Here is a 23,355-nt window from a genome sequence, read left to right as displayed (position 1 = left end):
GGCACTTAGATCATGAGTACTCCCAGATTTCTAACAAGTTTTTTAAGGAAAAACTTTTGTACAACAGTGGAACAATTTATCTGTTGCCAACATCACTGGGTAGGGCTGATTAGAAAATTGACTGTTCCCACAGGACTAAAAGTACTTTTATTGAACTTGGCTATATATAGAGAACCTTGCAAGTCTGATTGTACAGTACTTCTCTATTATTATTTGGTGAATCAGGGAGGCATCTGAGCTGTTTATGAATGTACAGTACTCTAATCTTGTTGCTCTGGACTTTAAAATATATCTCAGCCTTTTTGCCTAGGTAATTGTTGCATATCTTTGACAAGGTCATTTTCCCTATTTTCTATGCCTGTGAAGGTTTTGAGGTTTTTTTACCTCTGGAAATTAAGAACATGGACGACCACCTGTCATGGTTGGTTTAGCTGATTTACTTCTAGCCCCTTCCAACTCTTCTTACTATTCTAATTATTCACTATCTCGACCCCTCCCTGCTTGACAATCGATTGTCATAAGAGCCAGTGTGGCGCAGTTGTTAGAGTGTAGCACTGCAGGATACTTCAGCTAACTGCTAGCTGTAGTTCAGCAGTTAAATCTCCCCACCGGCTCCAGGTTGACTCAGCCTGCCATCCTTCCTAGGTGGGTAAAATGAGGACCTAGTTTGTTGGGGGCAATATGCTGACTCTGTAAACCGCTTAGAGAGGGCTGTAAAAGCACTATGAAGGTATGTAAGTCTAAATGCTATTGCTATTCATTCACACCAGCCTTTTTCAAAATCGGCAGCTTTGAAATCGTGGTGGACTTCAACTCCCAAGAATTCCCTAGCCCTGCAGGGAAATCCCAGCAGTTGGATTCCACCCATCTTTAAAAAGTTGCCAAATTTGAAAGGCATTGATTTATACCCCCTAAGAGCAGTTGTCTGTAAATCCCAGCCCAGCGGAAGCAATCCACTTGAAAGAGCTGAAAGCCAGACTCTAGACTTGCACTTGCAGACCCCAAATGAGAGAAGCGCACCGCCCAGGATGCTGTTTAATAATAAGGCTGCAGATGCACGCCTGCCTGCCTGCCTCCCAGTGAAAGAGGGAAAGCTGCCCTCCTCCTCTTCTTCCTCCTCCTACTCCCACCCACATTCCAAGCTTTTATTTCTTTCCTAATGGGTCTGCACGCATTATTTGCTTTTACATTGATTCCTATGGGAAAAATTGCTTCTTAAGAACGTTTCTACTGTCTGTCTGTCTATCTATCTCATCCACCGACCCATCTATCTGATTGCTTGATTGATAAGCCGCCCAACTCCTTTCGGACTCTGGGCGGCGTACAACAACTTAAAACAATATTTAAAAAAAAACAATTTAAAACCCCTAAAAAAGACCACCCATATCCTCTTATTTGCTGGGGTTGCAAGAACTAAGTGCTGCTTAGGGGCAAACGGGAAGGAGGAAAGGAGGCGCTTCCTCTTCTTCGAAAGGGAGTTCCCACGACCGCCTTTGAATCCCGGCTGCCAGCTTGAACGTACCCTGGGTACGCCAAGGATGGCCCGGCATTCCCAGCCGCGGTCTTCGAATCGTCAGGTCGAGACAAGCGGGGCCGATCCCTTCCCCGAGCGAGATTGCGGCGGGTGTTCCAAGCAAGGAGCGGTCGCTCGGTTGCTTACTCTTCTCGTCGGGCAGGGCGTCTGTTGTATCCTCGACGTGCGATCACCCCAAGTCCTTCACTTACGACCGCGCCTGACTACTAAATTAGCATACTTTGGCCGCCACAGCTCCCCCCACTCACCCCCACCCGTTTTCGTGCTTTTTAGGCCGCTCCTCCTGCCGCAAAGCAGGTATAAAAATAAATAAAAAACCCCGGTGCTTCCTCCGCCTCCAAGCCGCCTGGGTCATTTCCTGTAAGGCAACCGAGAGGCCGGCCCACTCCGGGCCTTTGCGTCCCTCCCTTTGCTTGCACCGCCCTGGGCTGTGCGCAAGGGAGAGACTTGCTCCGGTTCCGTTCCTCCGAGCCGGTGAGTGGAGGTGGGCGACCGCTGACGGAGATGGTGGGTGGGGGTGTTTGTAGACGGGAGGCGGGAGCGGAGGACGAGCTTCCCCCCCCTCAAGGCCGGAATACAAGCTGCCCCAAATCACTCCCTCCGTGTCCCCCCCTCCCGCCTCCGGACTGGGGCAGCGACACCGCCTCAGTTTTTCCCGCCCCCCCCCTCCATCCCCCCGCCTCCGGTGCTCGGGAACCGAAGGTGGCGGCGGCCATCCTGGGGAATTCAACCGCTTCCAGATTGAACTTAGCTTGAAACGTCGAGGGGCGGTGGCCGCCGCGCTTGGAAAAAGCGCGGCTTCCCCCTCAGCTTGGTCGCGCCGGTTGCCAGGAAATGGGAAAAAGCGGGCGGAGGACCCCCCTCCCCCTTTGCTGTTTGCGAGGCTGGGTCTCTGAGGCGTTGAGGATGGAAACCTCCCTCCGGGTTGCTCTCTTTCTACCTCTGCCCCCCCTCCGCCCACCCCGCTAAATTTTGCTGGGGTTGCAAGAAAAGTTTTTGCTTTGCTTAGATTCCCCCCCTTCCTCCTTTGGTCCAACTGGAGTCTTCCTTTTGGGTCATTCTTTGTCAAGTGGACCAGGTGTCCCCACTCCACCACCTTCAATTTCAAGGAAACTTTGCACATAATATTCCTTTCGGTATAAAACTGAGGTGTGCAATATTTTAGGTCCATATCTGGAACCTTCCTAGGAAAGGAGGGAAAGGTGGAGAATCCTAAAGGGAAAGTGAGGGAAGGAAGGGTACAGAGAGAAAAAGAGAGAGGAAGACCCATCTCTGCCGATAGGCTTGGGGCCACTAAGTCTAATATCTAGCCCAGGCCAATGAATGAATTTATATGTATTATTGGGTGAATGTGAGCGATTGGTGTGCAAAATTTTAGGTCCATATCATAAAATTTTGCATGCCTCAGTATTATACCATAAGGCAGTGTTTCCCAACCTTGGCAACCTGAAGATATCTGGACTTCAACTCCCAGAATTCCCCAGCCAGCATTTGCTGGCTGGGGAATTCTGGGAGTTGAAGTCCAGATATCTTCAAGTTGCCAAGGTTGGGAAACACTGCCATAAGGAATATATGTACAAAGTTTCATTGAAATTGATGGTGGTCGAGTAGGGACACCTGGTCCACTTGACAAAGAATGACCCTTTTGCATTTTTCGCCTCTTGTGCATCCAGTTGTTCCATTGGAGTTACTACCACAGAGTCCCAGTTGACTCTGATTTGCAGGAAAACACTTTATTTATATTATTTTATTAATTAGGCTTCTATGCTGCCCTTTTCCTCAGACTCAGGGCAGCTCACAACAAGAATAGATACAAAACATACAGACATCTAAGTCTAAAATCATTCTGAAACTCCAATTTCTTAAAACCAGTCGTTCACATTCACCCAGTTATATATATAAATTCATTCATCGGCCTGGGCTAGATATTAGAGGCCCCAAGCCTGTTGGCAAAGATGGGTCTTCCTCTCTCTTTTTCTCTCTGTACCCCTCCTTCCCCCACCTACCCTTTAGGATTCTCCATCTTTCCCCCCTTTACTAGGAAGGTTGCAGATTCTACGTTGCCTGCTAATGTGGGTTTGGTTTTGTGTGTCTGTATGCATGCCTGCTCCTGGTGACTGCCTGGACAAGTCTCTGCAGTATTGCTTATCAACATTTTCAGGTGTGGCTTGTCTTGCCTTCTCTTTAGGGCTGAGAATCACCTGGATGGCTTCAGGACTGTGGCAAGACTTAGAATTTAACATCTCCCAGTTAGCTTCTAGCCTGGTGTCTTTAGCAGCATCACAAAAGTGCCTCTCATACTGTTATTAGATGGGGTGAATTTTATATCCCCTCAAAATTCTCCAGGTTGTGCACGAGAATTTATGAGATTCTCTTTAATCCACCTGATCTGTTAGGCATTTCTAAACGACTTCGGTTCTGCCTCTTGGTTGCCATGAAAATAAGGGGTGGGGGGATTCCTCTTGATGAACAGAATGAAAAGCGGGTGCATCCCACTGAGTAATGCTAGCTCACCTCCCCAGAAATCGTTCGGTGCATGCTGAAATTAGACTGAATAATTGAATGGATTGTATTGCTGTTGTTGTTGGAACTTCATTTACTCCCCTCTATTCTGAAAGAGTTCTGTTTGAAGTTTGGCTTGATTTTATTTTTATGTACACTGAGAGCATATGCACCAAAGAAATCCCTTTGTGCCCAATCCCACTTGGCCAATAAAGAATTATATTCTATCCTATCCTATTCCATTCTATTCTACCCTATTCTGTTCTATTCTATTCTATTCTACCCCACCCTATCCTATCCCATCCCATCCCATTCTACCCTATTCTGTTCTGTTCTACTCTACCCTATCCTATTCCATTCCATTCTACCCTACCCTACCCTACCCTATTCTGTTCTATTCTATTCTATTCTACTCTACCCTACCCTATCCCATCCCATCCCATTCTCCCCTATTCTGTTCTGTTCTATTCTACCCTACCCTATCCTATTCCATTCCATTCTACCCTACCCTATTCTGTTCTATTCTATTCTACCCCACCCTACCCTAGCCTATCCTATCACATCCCATCCCATTCTACCCTATTCTGTTCTATTCTATTCTATTCTACTCTACTCTACCCTATCCTATCCAATTCCATTCCATTCTACCCTATTCTGTTCTGTTCTGTTCTATTCTACTCTACTCTACTCTACCCTACCCCATCCTATCCTATTCCATTCTACCCTATTCTGTTCTATTCTACTCTACCCTACCCTATCCAATTCCATTCCATTCCATTCTACCCTACTCTGTTCTGTTCTACTCTACACTACCCTACCCTACCCTATCCTATCCTACCCTATTTCTGACTTTGATCAGATCTGGTGTTAGGGGCAACCTCCCAGTTTGCTTTCTGTATTTTATCGATTTAAAGATTAGGGCTTCATACTGGTGCAAGTTAATCCACTCCTGTCTTTCATCTCTAGTTGTTAGTCGTGTCCGACCCATCACGACCCCATGGACAGGATTCCTCCAGGCCTTCCTGCCCTCTACCATCCAGCCACCTCACTCTCTGTCGTCCCCTTCTTCTTCTTTTGCGTCTCTAGTTAGAAGGCACCAGATGGGCTTTTCTGGTGAGCTTTCCCCACATTAGATCTTACTCTGCCTTAATGCCATCTGATTATTCTAGTTCTGCTTTACAGGTAGTCCTTGACTTACAATCATTTGCGAAGTGACCATTTGAAATCACAATGGCACTGAAAAAGCGACTTAGAACAGGTCCTTGCTCTTAACAACCGTTGCAACAGGCCCGTAGTCACCGGATCAAAATTTGGATGCTTGGCAACTGGCATGTATTTATGATGTTTGCATGGTCCCAGATTCATGTAATTACCATTTGCAATGTTTCCATCTGGCTTCTGACAAGCAAAATCAATGGTGGGGGAGAGCCAGATTTGCTCATTGACAGCACGATTCACTTAATAACTGCAGTGATTCACTTAATAATTACAGTACAGCAAAAAGAAAAAGTCTTAAAATCAGGCATAGCTCACTTAAAGAATTGATTTGCTTAACAACAGAAGTTCAGAAGTCTGATCTGAATTGTGGTAATAAGTCAAGAACTACCTGTATTTAGTTTCTGATGTTTTATCATGCCTCTCTTTTAAAGATGGGGACAATGTGGAACTACTTTCTATTTTAGTTTTGTCAAACGAACAGGATAATTAAGTCTGGTGTAATTTTAAGGAGATGCTTATGCTCTGGATCAGAGGTGTCAAACTATCGGCCCACGGGCCGGATGCGTTACACACAAGCCACGCCCAGCTCTGCGAGTGGGAAGACATCGAAAAACAGGACAGCGGATTTGATACCCATGCTCTGGATGAAACTGAGAATGAAACCAGTGGCTCCTTCTTCCTTCTTCTGCAGTTCTCCTCTTCATTAGGAGCACCGTTGGCCTGGCCCAGGCTCCTTAAGAGTCAGATATTGGCTGATAACCTAACGACTGGTTTTATTGGCAGAGATGCTCTTGAAGCTGAAAGACATCCAACTAGGCAGCAGTGATAAGTCAATGCCTGGTGTTCTACCTGCGCCCTTTCTCTGACTTTTTTGCTCTGTCTTTTTCCAGTCATGTCCTTTCGTAAGGTGGTGCGTCAGAGCAAATTCCGCCACGTCTTTGGGCAGCCTGTCAAGAATGACCAGTGCTATGATGACATCCGGGTTTCGCGAGTCACCTGGGACAGCACCTTTTGTGCTGTCAACCAAAAGTTCGTGGCTGTGATTGTCGAGGCCAGTGGAGGCGGGGCCTTTATGGTGCTCCCGCTGCAAAAGGTGAAGGATGGGCTCAAGGTGGAAAAAGGAAGGGGTGGGGGGAGGAGGGGAAGCAGAAAACTGTTATTAAAATGACTGTTGTCTCTATGTTTCTCGCATCTTTGCATTAATGGAGCCACCTTTTATAAAACAACTGGGGGTGGAAGAGATGGATTATTATTATTATTATTATTATTATTATTATTATTATTATTATTATTATTATTTAGATTTGTAGGCCGCCCCTCTCCTCAGACTCGGGGCGGCTCACAGCAATAATAAAAACAATGTATAACAAATCTAATAATTAAAAGTCACTAAAAATCCCTTATTAAAAAGCAAAACATACACACAAACATACTATGCATAGGCCTGGGGGGAAAGGAATATCTCACTTCCCCCATGCCTGACGACAGAGGTGGGTTTTAAGGAGTTTACGAAAGGCAAGGAGGATGGGGGCAATTCTGATCTCTGGGGGGATCTGGTTCCAGAGGGTCGGGGCCGCCACAGAGAAGGCTCTTCCCCTGGGTCCCACCAAAAGACATTGTTTCGTCGACGGGACCCGGAGAAGGCCAACTCTGTGGGACCTAACCGGTCGCTGGGATTCGTGCGGCAGAAGGCGGTCCTGGAGATATTCTGGCCCGATGCCATGAAGAGCTTTATAGGTCATAACCAACACTTCGAATTGTGACCCGAAACTGATCGGCAACCAATGCAGACTGCGGAGTGTTGGCGTGACATGGGCATATCTGGGGAAGCCCATTATAGGAGAGACTTGATATGAGAGACAGAGAATGGGACTCCAGCTTGCAGCAAGATTGTGAGAGACCTGAACTGTATGTCAACTCTTATCTCCTTTATTTCTCCCCCCAGACAGGGCGCATTGATAAGTCTTACCCTACCGTGTGTGGGCACACTGGACCGGTTTTGGACATTGACTGGTGTCCACATAATGATGAGATCATTGCCAGTGGCTCTGAGGATTGCACTGTTATGGTGAGAGGGAAATGGGGAAAGTGTGTATATGGGTGTGTGAGTGCAAAGTGGTCTCTTCAGTGGCCGTGCCTCCGCATGTATTGTAAAACTGAGGCAATTGCAATCAATCTTGTATGTGAGAAGTTTTCCTCACAGCTGGGGAGCTATGGGCGATGTGAAGGAATCGAAGAACAGGATTTCTAGCAGTGGGGAAGAAGGCAGAACCCAGTGTTCCATACCCTTCTTATTTCTGCAGAGGCAGAATAAATTATGCAAAGTTAAGCATACTGGAATATTTCCCTCAGATAAAACAGGCCTGGCAGTCTTTTGCTGGCAGAGCTACAGTTCTTTATTTGACGGAGGTTGAAAGCGGCAGTGTGGGTGGAGCCATATTATATCTAGAGCAGGGTGTAATTTAGGGGAGGTTTTTTTCCTTTGCTTTTACAATGTGAGGTGCTGTTCTTAAGCTTTATGTAATAGGAGGTGGATAATACTATGCAGGGCATGATGGTGAGGACAGGGTTTTCCAAGATGAATTCCCACTGATGTTGGATGCTGTTAGGGAGAAGGGAAGGTTATGCTTGAGGGGTAATATTGATGGCATAGAATAGTGGTGGTGAACCTATGGCACGGGTGCCACAGGTGGCATGTGGGGCCATATTTGCTGGCACGTGAGCTGTTGCCTTAGCTCAGTTCCAACGTGCATGTGTGTGCTGGTCAGCAGATTTTTGTTTCGAACAGAACACTCTGGGAGGGCATTTTTGGCTTCCAGAGAGCCTCCAGGGGGCTGGGGGAGGGTGTTTTTACCCTCCCCCGGGTCCAGGGAAACCTTTGGAGCTTGGGGAGGGCGAAACACGAGTCTACTGGGCCCACCAGAAGTTGGGAAACAGGTTGCTTCCAGCCTCCAGAGGGCCTCCAGGTGGTGTGGGAAGCTGTTTTTGCCTTCCCCAGGCACACTTGCATATGTGTGATAGCGCATACCCATGCCTTTTCAGCACCTGAGGAAAAAAAAGTTTGCCACCACTGGCATAGAGTGAAGCACCTGTGAGCACTGTGCCATTGTATTGCACCATTTGTTGTTCTCTTCAGGTATGGCAGATCCCAGAGAGTGGCCTCACGGTGCCTCTGACCGAACCAGTGGTGGTTCTGGAAGGACACTCAAAACGTGTGGGCATCATCACATGGCATCCGACCGCTCGCAATATCCTTCTGAGTGCAGGTACTGCCAGCCAAGGGGGCAGCAAAGTTTCTGCTGCAAGCAGCATGATATTGAAAAAATGTAGCTGTCTGAAAAAGCACACAATAAACCATCTAGTTGTTCCTTTCTATTCCAGGCTGCGATAACGTGGTTATTGTGTGGAATGTGGGCACCGCAGAAGAGCTTTACTACCTTGACAATCTGCATCCTGACATCATTTATAACGTCAGCTGGAACCGGGATGGCAGTCTGTTCTGTTCAGCTTGTAAGGACAAAAGTGTGCGCATCATTGATCCACGCCGCAGGCAGGTTATAGCTGTAAGTCTCTTTGAGTTCTTGGATACATCGTCCCGTTCATGAAGGTAGCGCATGATTATGAGAGTTCCATCAGTGTCACGGTCAGTTTTGTGGCATTGTGACCAGCCATTCTGATCTTGGCAATTCGAAGGGAATATTTTTAATATTTTTTGAGTGTTAAGATAGATTCCTCATTTTTTTGATCTGCACCACCTTTTTATCTGTCTGTCTGTCTGTCTGTCTGTCTATCTATCTATCTATTATTTCAATTTCTTGGCCACCCTTCTCCGAAAACTCAGGGCGACTTACAACATAGGAATAAATACAAAAACACCACATAGTACAAATTGAAATTAAAATGGAACAATTAAAAATCTAAAATCCACTAGACATACTAAAATAACAACCCTAAAAACCCATGTGTAAGAACCATTCACTCCCATTCATACATATCACAGTCATAATGTGGGCTGGAGCAGAGTGTTCAACAGCCCCAAGCCTGCCGTTGTTGAAACTGTGTCTTCAACAACTTCAACGTTCTATGTTGTAGCTTGGTTATTCAACCATATCTGAACTAATTTGTACTGTCCTTGGTTTGCAGTAAGGTGACTGCAGATCCGCAGAATTATGAAACTATTTATTATGTTTATTGGTATAAAATGACACATTGGTGGGTATTCGGAGCAGTATACTGCCATGTTCATTTTGATGCATGACAGGATTTACCTTGTTTTTAGTTTTCCTTAGAGGTCTGTGTTTGCAGAACTATAATCCTACCACGGGAGCTGAAAAAATGCAATGTGGAATGTGCTTGAGGCAGAGGTGCTCTCTTAAGGCAAATGGAAATTTTGCAACTGCTACAGTCCAATTTTGTAACTTTGTTTTCAGCAGACTAAATGATGCCTGGGTGCAAAAAAAAAAAAAAATTAAATGAAACTGTCAGTAAGAAATCTGGACAGTGTCACCAGTCCTAGGCTGAATACATGTTACAACAGTACAGTGTTCCCTTGGGATGCGTTCCAAGACCGCCCGCGAAAGTTGAATATCTGCGAAGTAGAGATTCGGAAGTAAATACACTATTTTTGGCTATGAACAGTATCCCAAGCCTTCGCTTAACACTTTAAACCCATTCCCTTAGCAACCATTTAGATTATTACTCACCATGTTTATTTATTAAAGTTTATTAAAAAAATGTTTTTTAAAGGCAGATGAAAGTTTGGCAATGACATGACGTCATCGGGCGGGAAAAACCATGGTATAGGGGGGGAAACCGCGAAGTATTTTTTAATTAATATTTTTGAAAAACTGTGGTATAGACGTTCCGCGACGTTCAAACCCGCGAAAATCGAGGGAACACTGTATTAGCAAAACACATAGGTGGCAGAAAGGTACAAGGACTGTACACTGAATTAAGCTGGAGAACAATAATGGAGCCCTCCAGGGATTTAGGATCAAGGCCAAGAGCTGGATGACTGCAGTGCCTCTCACACCAGTTAGTTGAGGGGATGGGAAGTGCAGAAATATCCTCCAGTCTGGGAAAGCAGCTTTTTCTTCATGCCAAGAGGTCTTTAAATGGTCCATTCCCTAGGAATTGATGGCCTCTACCAAGGTGTGCCTTTTAAGATGACCATTTTTAGCCAGTCTTGCCTACCTGTCTTTTGGAAAAGTTTCATTGGTGATGGTGGTGATGTTTGAGAGCCAAGTCAAAATTGCTTTTGCTCAATTTCTCTTGAAGTATCGATGTGCAACTCCTGTTACTATTAATAAGCAAATACAAACTTTGGGGAAGAGGAAGGGCCTTTGTTTACACCCCCCATCCCATCCAATATGAGTCAAAGAAGAAATAGATTGAAGGTCCCACTTTCACTATAATGAACTCAGTCTACCTTCTTATGAACATTTACTTATGTTTTAGTTTTCCTGATGCTTGTTAGAGATTATGTATCTTCTTCTCTGTAAGGTTATGGAAGGATACATCAATGTCAAAAATAATCTTTTATTTGAAAAACAAATTTAATATAGAATTCAACATGGAAAAGATTCCTGGATTATAATACCACATACGGTCTTGTAACATGTCTGGAATTTGAATTTCTTCTATCAAGGTTTCAACATATAAGGATGGTCCTTTTGTAGATTAGGGACAAATTATTGTGCAGTAATCTCTCATCCTGATCTATAATAATTGTCAATAATTGCATATTATTTAGGTTGTCCTAAACTGATATATTTTAATATTTTGAACTAAATATTACCTTGAAATTGTGATTTAATTTTATGCTTGTAACTCTACTATCTTTTGCTTGTCTTTCTGTTTTTCTTCTGGATTGTGTTTCTAAATATTTAGAGAGCAAGAAAGAGATGTTAAAAATATTGATTGAGTCAAATTATATTTTTTAGATGTCAGCAAGGGGGTTTAGTAATTGCTGGCTTGATTAATTTTGAAGCGAGAAGAGTGGCAGAAGAAGCTTCCTTTTCCCACAGAGTGCCAAGGTTTTAACATCCTGGGTCCTTTGCTCAGAAGCAAATTAAAAATGAGGCCTTTGCTGTTCTTCTCGTCACAAAACCTTACTGGCCTCCCAGCTTAATCTAGCCTGTTTCTAGGGACAAAATGTAAAGCTGGGGCAGAACTGAAGAAATTATGCTTAAATACCTGCAACTACCTGTGTCTTTGGATTGAGTTTAAATCTTGAGCTTAGTCTGGATTCAGTTTGAGAGATATCTGAGCAGAGCTGGCAAAGGGAGAATTTATATTGTCTATGGTGGAAGGTGCCTGCTTTCTCTAACCTGACCCTTTCCCTATTACTCACCAGGAAAGGGAGAAAGCCCATGAAGGAGCACGGCCAATGAGAGCCATTTTCCTGGCTGATGGGAAGATCTTTACCACCGGCTTCAGCCGTATGAGCGAAAGACAGCTGGCTCTTTGGGACCCAGTGAGTGGGAAGGCAGATGGATCGGGGAGCATTTGGGTGGGGAGGAAGACTCCGATAAACGAGATACCCTTATCAGTTCCAAGAGCCTGAGCAACAGGCTCCTCTCCCCTTCCCATTCTGAGCATTGCTTTTAAGTTTTGTTCTGCAAGAGAAACCCCCCTCCTCCCCCTGATTATATCTTGAAAAAGGAAATAAACAGAATCCTGCCCCATCTTCTACAATCATATCACTGCCCCGCACCATCCCCACAATGTGAAGGTAGCATCCAAGGAAGGATAAAGATTCTACTACAACTTAAAACCCTGGATGAAAAGATTCTCCCTCTCAAGCAATTCCCAACAGAATTCAGCAGTGATGGCGAACCTATGACACGCGTGGCACAGAGGGCACACAGAGCCACTTCTGAGGGAACACGAGGCGTTGCCCTATGTCAGCTCCAGTGCGCATGACCGTGCTGGCCAACTGATTTTCGGATTCATTTTTGGCTGTTTTCGCTCTCCCCATAGCAAAAATAGCTCAGTGGGCCAAGCGGAAGTTCACTTGTGTGCCCATCCGAGTCCTCAGAGAGGGATGGCATACAAATCTAAATAATAATAATAATAATAATAATAATAATAATAATAATAATAAGTGCTTGGGAAGCGCCCAACTGGTGATGAAATACGAAATCCAGCATAGTGATCTCATTTGCTGTGTTGTATTGACATAATAATAATAGTTGTTGTTGTTTTTATTATTATTATTATTATTAATGTCAATACAACTCAGCAAACGATATCACTATGCTGGATTTCGTATTTCATCACCAGTCGGGCGCTTCCCAAGCACCTAAGACTGCGTGATGTAGCGGCGAATTATGTTTGCCGATCCCAGTAAAGCGGCCTTTTGCGATTGACAGATGGAGATTTTGTCAATTCCGATGGTTTTCAAATGTCCGCTGAGATCCTTTGGCACTGCGCCCAGTGTGCCAAGCACCACTGGGACCACTTTCATTGGCTCATGCCAGAGTCGTTGCAGCTCGATTTTTAGATCTTCGTATTTCACTAATTTCTTACCTCTTCAGCTTTGAATAGTTGCAGCAGGCCTCCCACACCTCGGCCCATTTCTTCTGCAGTTGGGAAGGCTTTCCTGAAGGCCTCTGCAGCCAATAACAGAGCTCCAGATCGATCCAAAGCTCTGTTATTGGCTAGAGAGGTCTTCAGGAAAGCCTTCCCAACTGCAGAAGAAATGGGCTAAAGTTTGCGAGGAGGCCTAGTTACAATTATCTGAAGGTAAATAGTAGGGCATTTCTGAACTTCTAGTTGGCTCATTGGCCCATTTTTTGCCATTCCACAGGCTTCAGGAGGCTTTCTTGAACCGCAGGGAAAGCGAAAAACAGCCCAATGGGCCTACTGGAAGTCCAGAAGCTCCAGTGAGGCCTGTGCCCGTGTGTGGCGGAGGGGGGGGACTTGGGGTGGTATGTGTGCACACGCAGGGCATTGCATTATCGATGTGGGCATGCAGACGTGTTATCACACACGTGCACTCTTCTGGCACCTGAGCCGAAAAAGGTTCGCCATCACTGGGTATACAGTAGTCATCCCAAACCAGCCTGGAGTTCACCTCTCTTATTCCCAACCAGTAAGGCAGTAGGCAGCAACTAAATCAAACTTCACACAAAAGGGGCTGTCATGGAAGTAGCCATCTGAAAGAGGTTATAATATGCCTTTGTGCTTTCTTGTTTCTGTCGATTTCAGGAAAATCTTGAAGAACCTATGGCATTGCAGGAACTGGATTCAAGCAATGGGACCCTTCTACCCTTCTACGATCCTGACACCAGCGTTATCTACGTCTGTGGCAAAGTAGGCTTTCTTACATTGTTTGTATATAAATGTGTATGCATGATGGTGCCTGGTTGAGATAGCATATCCCTTCCATTAATAATAATAATAATAATAATAATAATAATAATAATAATAATAATAATAATAATAATAATAATATATTAGATTTGTATGCAGCCCCTCTCTGAAGACTCGGGGTGGCTCATTATATTTTATGTGTTATCTTCACAGATAGCACAATTCTTAAATTAATTGGTATAGACCAGTGGTTCTCAGCCTGGGGATCGGGACCCCTTTGTGGGATCAAACGACCATTTCACAGAGGTCGCCTAAGACCATAGGAAAAGACAAATTTCCCATGGTGTTAGGAACTAAAGCTTCTATTCTGGCGCCTTGGAACATAATTTTATAATCCGACCAATCAGGCGTTTACAGTGGGGGCGTCTCTCTGACCTTCCTGCCAATCAGCTTAAAGCTCTGTTGGGAGAATTGGCGTTAGACTTATGGTTGGGGGTCACCACAACATGAGGAACTGTATTAAGGGGTCGCGGCATTAGAAAGGTTGAGAACTACTGGTATAGACTTTCCTAACATAGTAAATGGGATCCTGCTGAGGAGTTAATACAGGGATGTCAACTGGCAGCCCGCAGGCTGGATGCATCATGTGCATGCCACATCCACCCCAGCTCTGCAAAGGGAAAAAATGTCACGAAATGTCACGTTGAGGGCAAAATGACACTGCAAGTTTGACACCCATGATCTAATAGTTTCCCTTCCTATTGTAGCTTGTCTTATAATTCAGTATTGATATTGCAAAGTAATAAGACTCTCCAGCTATTACTAAATAAAATTACCCCAGTATTTTTGTGTTCTACATCTCTGACACCTGGGGATTCTGGGTGTAACTCTTCTCAGTTGAATTACATCAGCAATTGACCACATTGTCTAGGAATGAAAGGAAGTGACTCTTTTGACTGGAGGGCAACCCTTATGTTGAAGACATCCAGTCAAAGCCCACAGGCAAAACCAGGCCACATTTTGGTGTTTTCAAATAATCAGAAGTCAGGTCTACCTCTTTTCCCTTAGGGCAGGGGTAGGCAAAGTTGGCTCTTTTATGATATGTGGACTTCAACTCCCAGAATTCCTGAGTTAGAATGATTGACTCAGGAATTTTGGGAGTTGAAGTCCACAGGGCATAGAAGAGCCAACTTTGCCTACCCCTGCCATAAGGGATAGTATCAGTGAGTAGATGATCAAACTCTTTCATATTTTGCTAGGCAGAGTACACCCACGTAACTGCAGATTATTAAACAGTGTAATAGGGTGGAATATATGGATGTAATAGGCTGTGATAGTCTCACATATATGGGACTTCACCTCAGATATTTTATGGGTCAGGGGTAACTTTCTCTCTGATAATTTAGAATTCTGGTTTTCTAATGTATTTTTCTGCCATCCAAAGAGTGACAATTCTGTCGTGGTATATTTTGCTATTTTTTCTTGCCCTCTCAGGGAGATTCTAGCATCCGGTATTTTGAGATCACAGCAGAGGCACCGTACATCCACTTCCTGAACACATTTACTAGCAAAGAACCACAACGGGGCATGGGCTGGATGCCCAAGCGAGGTCTGGATGTCAACAAGTGTGAGATTGCCAGGTAATCAGATTAAGTTTATTTATTACTTGCATTTATATGCCGCTCACTCTGAAAAGGACTCAGAGCGGCTAACAACAAATACAATAACAATAAAAATATAGCATTAAGATCCATAGTACAATTAAAAAAACAATAATATCCTAAAAAACATACATACTTGCAGTCAATCCTAATTCCAGGCCTGCTGGAAAAGCCAGGTTTTAACGGCTTTCTGGAAGACCGGTAGGGTGGAGATAGTGTGGATCTCTGGGGGCAGTTGATTCCAAAGGGTCGGAGCCACCACAGAGAAGGCTCTTCCCACCGACATTGTTTGGCAGACGGGACCTGGAGAAGGTCGACTTTGTAGTCCCTTATGAGGGAGGAGGCGGTTAATAGGCAGGTATAGAGGTGAATGGCAAGAAAGCAGATAGGTAACAATGAAAAGACACTGAAGAAACTGATGGAACGATGGGATATGGTGAGAGGTTATATGACAAGTAGAATTTGTGATCTAGCCATAAAGAATAAATTAGAATCACTCTTTGATATGTAAATAAAATGCAGATCCTAGCTTAGAAGAATGTTAAAGATGTTTGTACAGACCCTCCAATTGGTGGTGGGGTATGTATGTTGTTAGGTGGTGGGTGCACCTTCACAGGGCACTGTTTTATGTTGTATGATGTGTAGTCTGTGTGTGTAACATTTAAAAAAACCAATAAAAATATATTTTAATGGGGAAAAAAATAATATAAAAAAAAGAAAGCAGATAGGTAGTTGAAGTGTGGCATGTCTTGTTCTCATAGTTTTTAAAGCTCCAGGCTGATTAACTCTATTGCCCCTTCCTTCTGTTTATATAGATTTTACAAACTCCATGAGCGCAAGTGTGAACCCATTATTATGACAGTGCCAAGGAAGGTGGGTATTTCATAAGGAGACATTAGCCTGCTTTTCATTACGAGGGATACCTGGTTCATCTTCCTTCCCTGCTTTTCATCAGCAGGCAGGCAAGGAGTCGCAGTTTAGCATTCGACCTAACGTTAGAATTAAAATCCAATGCTAAAATCCTAATGTGAAAGAAAGAAGATTCTGCCACTGAAGTGCTCTGTTAGCATCTTGTTGGGAAGTGCGCTAGTACTGTGTCTCCGCGTAAGACAAAGCAGCCTACAAATTCTTAGATTCTGGCAGCAGTGCTTTTCTTAAGGCAAATTGGACAACTTATAAAATGTCAAGAATCATTTGGCTGCCTTTTTTTCGCTCAGATCTTGACTTCTGTCACTCTGCATTGATTTGTAATTGTGTTGATTTAATAATACTAGCCAGTGATATAGTATGTTAATGAATGTGGTTCGGTTCCCATTATATCTGCAAGAGCCCTGGTGGCGCAGTGGTTAGAATGCAGTACTGCAGGCTACTTCTGCTGACTGCCGGCTGACTGCAATTTGGCAGTTCAAATCTCAGTAGGCTCAAGGTTGACTCAGCCTTCCATCCTTCCAAAGTCAGTAAAATGAGGACCCAGATTGTTGGGAGCAGTATGCCGTCTCTGTCACCGCTTAGAGAGAGCTGTAAAGCACTATATAAGTCTAAGTGCTATTGCTACTGCTATATCTCATTTTTACAAAGCTCAACAAGGTAGGCCAGTTCCAATCTTATTTAAACCACAAGTCTCTTAGACATCTTGCAAATTAAAAGTTACAACTGTGCTAAGATTTAAACTGGGGTCTTTTAACTCACAGTTTAGAACAACTATATAGTATCCTACTACTTGACAAGATTTATCTCAATTGCTATTTCATACTCTCTGTTTAAAACATTCCTGGAAGTTGAGAGCGAGGGTATTTTTTCCAAAACACACATCTGTTTTCATTCATATTTTTCATCTCTGGAGTGATACGATTCTGAGAAACATGTCTAAAGTTACCTGGCCACCTTTGACCTGAGTGTGACAATGTCTTTTCCTTTCAATCACACACCTCCTTTACCATGAAGTGCAACATTCTGCTCTGAATGTGATTTCAAAATGTTCCAGTAGAATTTATCTTTATTCTGAAATGTAAAGAAAAATGTTAAAACAGAATCAGAATGGATCCGTTCAAAGCTTATTTTCCTTGACTGCCTATGGTGAAGGGATTGATTCTAGAGACCGTTCCCTCTACTATTATGTAGGCTGTGCAACAATACAACGTGTGTGGGTTTATATGAAATGGTTTTCATTTAGAAGCAGATCCATAAACTCGGTGAAATTAAGACGCTCAATTGTGTGCCAGCAGTGTCTCAGATTGGCTTTTTGTGATTTCTCAGGTAGAATGAGCATTCTTAATACCACAATATGAAACAGTATTCACATTTTGAGCTCCATATATGTGTGAAACATTTAGTACAGTGATGGCGAACCTATGGCATGGGTGCCACAGGTGGCACGCGGAGCCATATCTGTTGGCACCCAAGCCATTGCCCTAGCTCAGCTCCAACGTGCATGTGTGTGCCGGCCAGCTGATTTTTGGCTTGTTCTGGGAGGGCATTTTTGGCTTCCAGAGAGCCTCCGGGGGATGGGAGAGCGTGTTTTTACCTTCCCCTGGCTCCAGGGAAGTCTTTGGAGCCTGGGGAGGGCAAAACATGAGCCTACTGAACCCACCAGAAGTTGGGAAACAGGCCATTTCTGGCCTCCAGAGGTCTTCAGGGGGACGGAGGAAGCTGTTTTCGCCCTTCTTAGACATTGAATTATGGATGGGGGCACTCGCACATGCGCGCTAGCACCCACCCACACTCTTTTGGCACCCGGGGAAAAAAAGGTTCGCCATCACTGGTTTAGTATGTCTCAGCCACAGTCTCCTCCTCTGTGTTCATTCTCAGCTAAATATACCCTGGAAACTCAACTTGGGACTGTTCCAGTGCGCTCTGCCAATGTCATGAAAGCTAACGCTGGCCTCTCTTTGCAGTCAGATCTGTTCCAAGATGACTTATACCCAGACACAGCTGGGCCAGAAGCTGCCATGGAAGCAGAGGACTGGATGGCAGGGAAGACAGCGCCCCCCATCCTAATCTCGCTGCGTGAAGCCTATGTGCCCACCAAACAGCGGGATCTCAAGGTTAACCGAAGAAGCTTGATGCCTGAGAGTCGCCCCACGGCTCCCTCCAACACTGGGCTGAGTGCCACACCCTCTAGTGCCATGTCTCCAGCTGCTCTTACATCTGGTCTTAGTGTTACTGCTGCTAGTGGGGTAGGTATTGTGCTGTTGCTTGTGGCAGGTGGGGATTCCAGACAGGACCGCATCCTGCCACATATCTCAGTTAAGTCCCATAAGGTTGGCCTTCTCGGTGTTCCTTCAGCCAGACAGTGTTGTCTGGCGGGACTGTGTGGGAGGGCCTTCTCTGTGGTGGCTCCAGCTCTGTGGAACCAACTTCCCTCTGAGATCCACATGATCCCCAACTTCTTGGCTTTCCAGAAGGCTGTAAAAACATGGCTTTTCCAGCAGGCCTGTAGCTGGTGAATGGTTCCATCTTATCCCGGCCACATGAATGAACGTTTATTGTTTTTAATTGTTCTTTTTATATTGTTGAATGGATGTATGTTTGTCAATTAAGGGTTTTATCATTGTTTTTATAGTTTTATACTGCTGTTTTTATTGTTTATGTTGCTGTTAGCCGCTCAGAGTCCGTATGGAGTTGGGCGGCATACAAGTCACAGTAATACATAATAAATAAATAAATAATAAATTCCGAGGAAGAGGGGCTGGATGGGGTGGATTGGAATTTCCCACACAGGATTGCATGGAATTGAGTTGAGGAGAGCAGAAGTTGTTGAAGGAAGAACCAAACAATGGATGGATTGATGGATGGATGATAATAGCAGGGTGTCCAGCAAACCTGGAAAACAGGGAAATCAGGAAATTATCAGGGAATTTGTGAAAAACATGGAATAAATCAAAAGAAAAAACCCAAACTGTATTAAAATGTTTAAAAGTCAGGGAAAAATCATGTAAAATAAAATGAATTGCGCTGCCTGACAGAGTCAAGCAAAAATGAGCATAACTCTGGCAACAACTTGCTTCCTCAGCTACTGATATAGCATTGCTTCCAACTGTACGGATTCAGCTCCAGTGATCTTAGAAGCCGATGTCTTAGAAGAACTTGAACGATTAAAGATAAATAAGGCAATGGGTCCAGATGGCATCCACCCCAGAGTTCTTAAAGAACTCAGATCTGTCATTACTACCCCCCTGACTGATTTGTTTAACCAATCCTTGTTAACAGGAGAAGTTCCTGAGGATTGGAGAATCGCCAGTGTTGTGCCTATTCACAAGAAGGGCAGTAGAGAAGAAGCTGGTAACTACAGGCCAGTTAGCTTGACATCAGTTGTAGTTAAAATGATGGAGACTCTACTGAAAAAGAGGATAAATCAGCACCTAAAAAACAATAACTTATTGGACCCAAATCAGCATGGCTTTACTGAAGGCAAATCATGTCAGACTAATCTCATTGATTTCTTTGACTATGTCACAAAGGTGTTGGATGAAGGTGGTGCCGTGGATATTGCCTACCTGGACTTCAGCAAAGCCTTTGATACGGTTCCACATAAAGAGCTGATAGATAAATTAGTGAAGATTGGACTTAATCCCTGGATAGTTCAATGGATTTGCAGCTGGCTGAAGCGTAGACATCAGAGAGTTATTGTTAATGGCGAGTATTCTGAGCAGAGTCAGGTTACAAGCGGTGTGCCACAAGGGTCTGTTTTGGGTCCTATTCTTTTTAATATATTTGTGAGTGACATAGGGGAAGGTTTGGTAGGGAAGGTTTGCCTATTTGCCGATGACTCTAAAGTGTGCAATAGGGTTGATATTCCTGGAGGCGTCTGTAATATGGTAAATGATTTAGCTTTACTAGATAAATGGTCTAAGCAATGGAAACTGCAGTTTAATGTTTCCAAATGTAAAATAATGCACTTGGGGAAAAGGAATCCTCAATCTGAGTATTGTATTGGCAGTTCTGTGTTGGCAAATACTTCAAAAGAAAAGGATTTAGGGGTAGTGATTTCTGACAGTCTCAAAATGGGTGAACAGTGCAGTCAGGCGGTAGGGAAAGCAAGTAGAATGCTTGGCTGCATAGCTAGAGGTATAACAAGCAGGAAGAGGGAGATTATGATCCCACTATATAGAATGCTGGTGAGACCACATTTGGAATACTGTGTTCAGTTCTGGAGACCTCACCTACAAAAAGATATTGACAAAATTGAACGGGTCCAAAGACGGGCTACAAGAATGGTGGAAGGTCTTAAGCATAAAACGTATCAGGAAAGACTGAATGAACTCAATCTGTATAGTCTGGAGGACAGAAGGAAAAGGGGGGACATGATCGAAACATTTAAATATATTAAAGGGTTAAATAAGGTCCAGGAGGGAAGTGTTTTTAATAGGAAAGTGAACACAAGAACAAGGGGACACAATCTGAAGTTAGTTGGGGGAAAGATCAAAAGCAACATGAGAAAATATTATTTTACTGAAAGAGTAGTAGATCCTTGGAACAAACTTCCAGCAGACGTGGTAGATAAATCCACAGTAACTGAATTTAAACATGCCTGGGATAAACATATATCCATCCTAAGATAAAATACAGAAAATAGTATAAGGGCAGACTAGATGGACCATGAGGTCTTTTTCTGCCGTCAGACTTCTATGTTTCTATGTTTCTCCATGGCTTAGCCATTTGGTATGACGTCATCTAAAACTGCGCTTTAACTAGATCGCAAGTTACAGGGAGATGTCAGGGAAATATCAGGGAATTTCAAAATGCCTTCCCCCTGGACACCTTGTGATGGATGGATGGATGGATGGATGGATGGATGGATGGATGGATAGATAGATAGATAGATAGATAGATAGATAGATAGATAGATAGATAGATAGATAGATAGAGATAGTAGAGACTGACAGACAGATGAGGCTTTGTTATAATCATAGACCAAAACCAACCATAAGGATGCAAGAATAGACTTGTAAGTTGTTATACAGTAGCACTGACTGCTTTATCTTGGAACTTTCTGCCCTCCCTACATGCAGAAAAGCAAACTTCTGGCTCTTCACAGCTTTGAGAAGTATCAGCAGTTTAAGAAAAGCTAACAGGGTTCTTGAGTTAAAACAGTGCTTCCCAATTATTTTATGTTACGCCTCCCAGGAAGACGTAAACATTTTGTGCATCCCCAACTCTCCAATCTGGGCGCTAATGGAATTTTAGTGTTAATATTTATTATTTTACTTATTATGAGCTGCAAGCAAACTATTGGCTGGAGAAGGCTGTTCTACCCACTTACCTGGGAGTAACTCATACTGAACTCAGTGGACCCTGTTTTAAGTTAGGCAGGCATAGGCTACCATGCTTAGGGCCCTTTTTTGACATAGGGCCAGGCCAGCTTAACCAGCCGATATTTTAGGGTTGCCAGCCTGGCCCATAAGTACTGCCTCTGCCACTATCATACTATCACAGCGAATAGTGTGGAAGGAGGCTTTAGGGTGCCGTTCAAAGCTTTCACCCAGCTGCAGAGTATGCTCCTCCTTATGTAGCAGCAGGTTCACCACGCTGTTCATGGCTACTGCGGCACCTGCCAAGAACAAGAATCCATGCAGCTGCCCCGTCCTTCCTGGCCTTCTCTTCCGGGCTCAAAGCAGTGTACAATTGGGAAAACACTCCCTGTCCGGGGAAATCAATCAAGAGGGACCATGCAGGTTCCCCAGGGATCAAACGCGCACCCGTGGCATCACTCCACGCCCCCCCCCCCACGGGTCCCCGCCCCACTATTTGAGAAGCACCGGGTTAGAATCTGAGCCTGCACAGATCTCCTTGCTGCTCAAAATAATGACACTTTAATTTTTTGTAACCAACCTTGCAAAAACCAGGCTCTTGGAAACATTGATGTAGCCAAGTATATTGAGCCTGCTGGCTGGACAATTCTAGGAGTTAAAGTCCTTACATCTTAAAAACCACCAAAGTTGAGAAACCCTGCTGTAGAAGATTTCTTTATTTGGAGCCATAACAGTGATCGTCTTCCTTATTGTGACTCCCATATGATCAGGATAGGGTTGTGCGAATGTGATGATCAGGCTTGGAAATGTGGGTCAGATTTGCTTTTCCTTCACCAGATAAGATTGCATCCTATATTTGCTGTCTGTTCCAGAAATGAGTGAGTGGCTGGTTTGAGCTTGAGCCATTAGAATTCTCGGGATCTTAATGGGCAAAAAGATGGAGATGTAATAATGAATGGACAACTTTTTCCCCCCATTTGCAGGAAGGGAGGCAGCTCACCGAAGAGGTGTTGCGCGAAGTGGCGTCCCTGCGGGCGCTTGTGGCTGCACAGGGAGAACGCATCGCACGGCTAGAGTTGCAGCTGAGCCGCATTGAGAATGGTGATGTCTAGTGGGCCTTGCCTTCCCCCACCCCCACCCAAGAGAGCCTGACCAACATGGAGGATCTCACTCCCTTTTCCCTCCCATTGATCTGCCAGTAACCCCTTCACATTGCCGCCTCCTGCCCTGTGGGGCGAGACAGGGGCTTGCCCTCTCTTGCTGCTACTGGGGATGTTTCTTGGGCTTTGTCTCGGACCAAATCTCCTCTTCCTCTCATTTCTGCACCCCGTATTATCCAAGGGGCCACATGCCTAGTGCCCTAACCATTGCTCCTTTGCCTTATTCTGGTCAGGGGCCTATTTCCTTTCCCATTCCCACGGATGGGGCCAGCCTAGATATCACCCAGGGAGATTGGGGCTGTCTGACAGCTTGGCCTGGCCTGCCAGTACCCTCCCACTGAGAATAAAGCTGAGGTTCCCTTATGAGTCTCTCATGGCAAGCATGTATGTGCAGCGGGGCGGGGAAGCTTATTGTGGAAGCCTTGGCCACCTGTGAGTCAGTGCCGGTGTGGGATGCCTTTTCTCAGATAGGACCACTGAAATCCCATTGAGGAGTTTTCTGTTTCCTTGTCTGAACTTTTTGCAATGAGAACATGGAGAGATGCCCAGTAGGGCCAGGCTGTGAAAGGAGCCTGCCTTCTGGTCACAGTCCTCAGCCTACTGTCTCCTCTTTCTGTCTTCCAAAACACAGTGAGGATGGAACAGGGGAAATGAAACTGTTCGGGGTTGATATCTATATTTTCATTCCAAATAAAATTCTTTATAGAACCAGA

The 23,355-nt window shown here is 44.5% G+C and overlaps 1 protein-coding gene across 1 annotated transcript; it reads left to right on the top strand.

The window, feature by feature from the left end:
• The first annotated feature begins 1,834 nt into the window (after window positions 1-1,834).
• Window positions 1,835-23,355, top strand: CORO1B (coronin 1B). Its single transcript, XM_070727996.1, has 11 exons — window positions 1,835-2,008; window positions 6,145-6,347; window positions 7,200-7,322; window positions 8,391-8,520; window positions 8,636-8,817; window positions 11,610-11,729; window positions 13,466-13,570; window positions 15,065-15,210; window positions 16,047-16,104; window positions 18,126-18,407; window positions 22,466-23,355. Exons 2-11 carry the CDS (start codon window positions 6,147-6,149, stop codon window positions 22,592-22,594), a joined length of 1,476 nt encoding a protein of 491 aa, XP_070584097.1. The 5' UTR covers window positions 1,835-2,008; window positions 6,145-6,146; the 3' UTR covers window positions 22,595-23,355.

The sequence above is a fragment of the Erythrolamprus reginae genome, chromosome 1, assembly GCF_031021105.1.
Source record: "Erythrolamprus reginae isolate rEryReg1 chromosome 1, rEryReg1.hap1, whole genome shotgun sequence".
Taxonomy (NCBI): domain Eukaryota; kingdom Metazoa; phylum Chordata; class Lepidosauria; order Squamata; family Dipsadidae; genus Erythrolamprus; species Erythrolamprus reginae.
The sequence above is the reverse complement of the archived record's forward strand: the minus strand, read 5'-3'. Positions and strand labels throughout refer to the sequence as shown.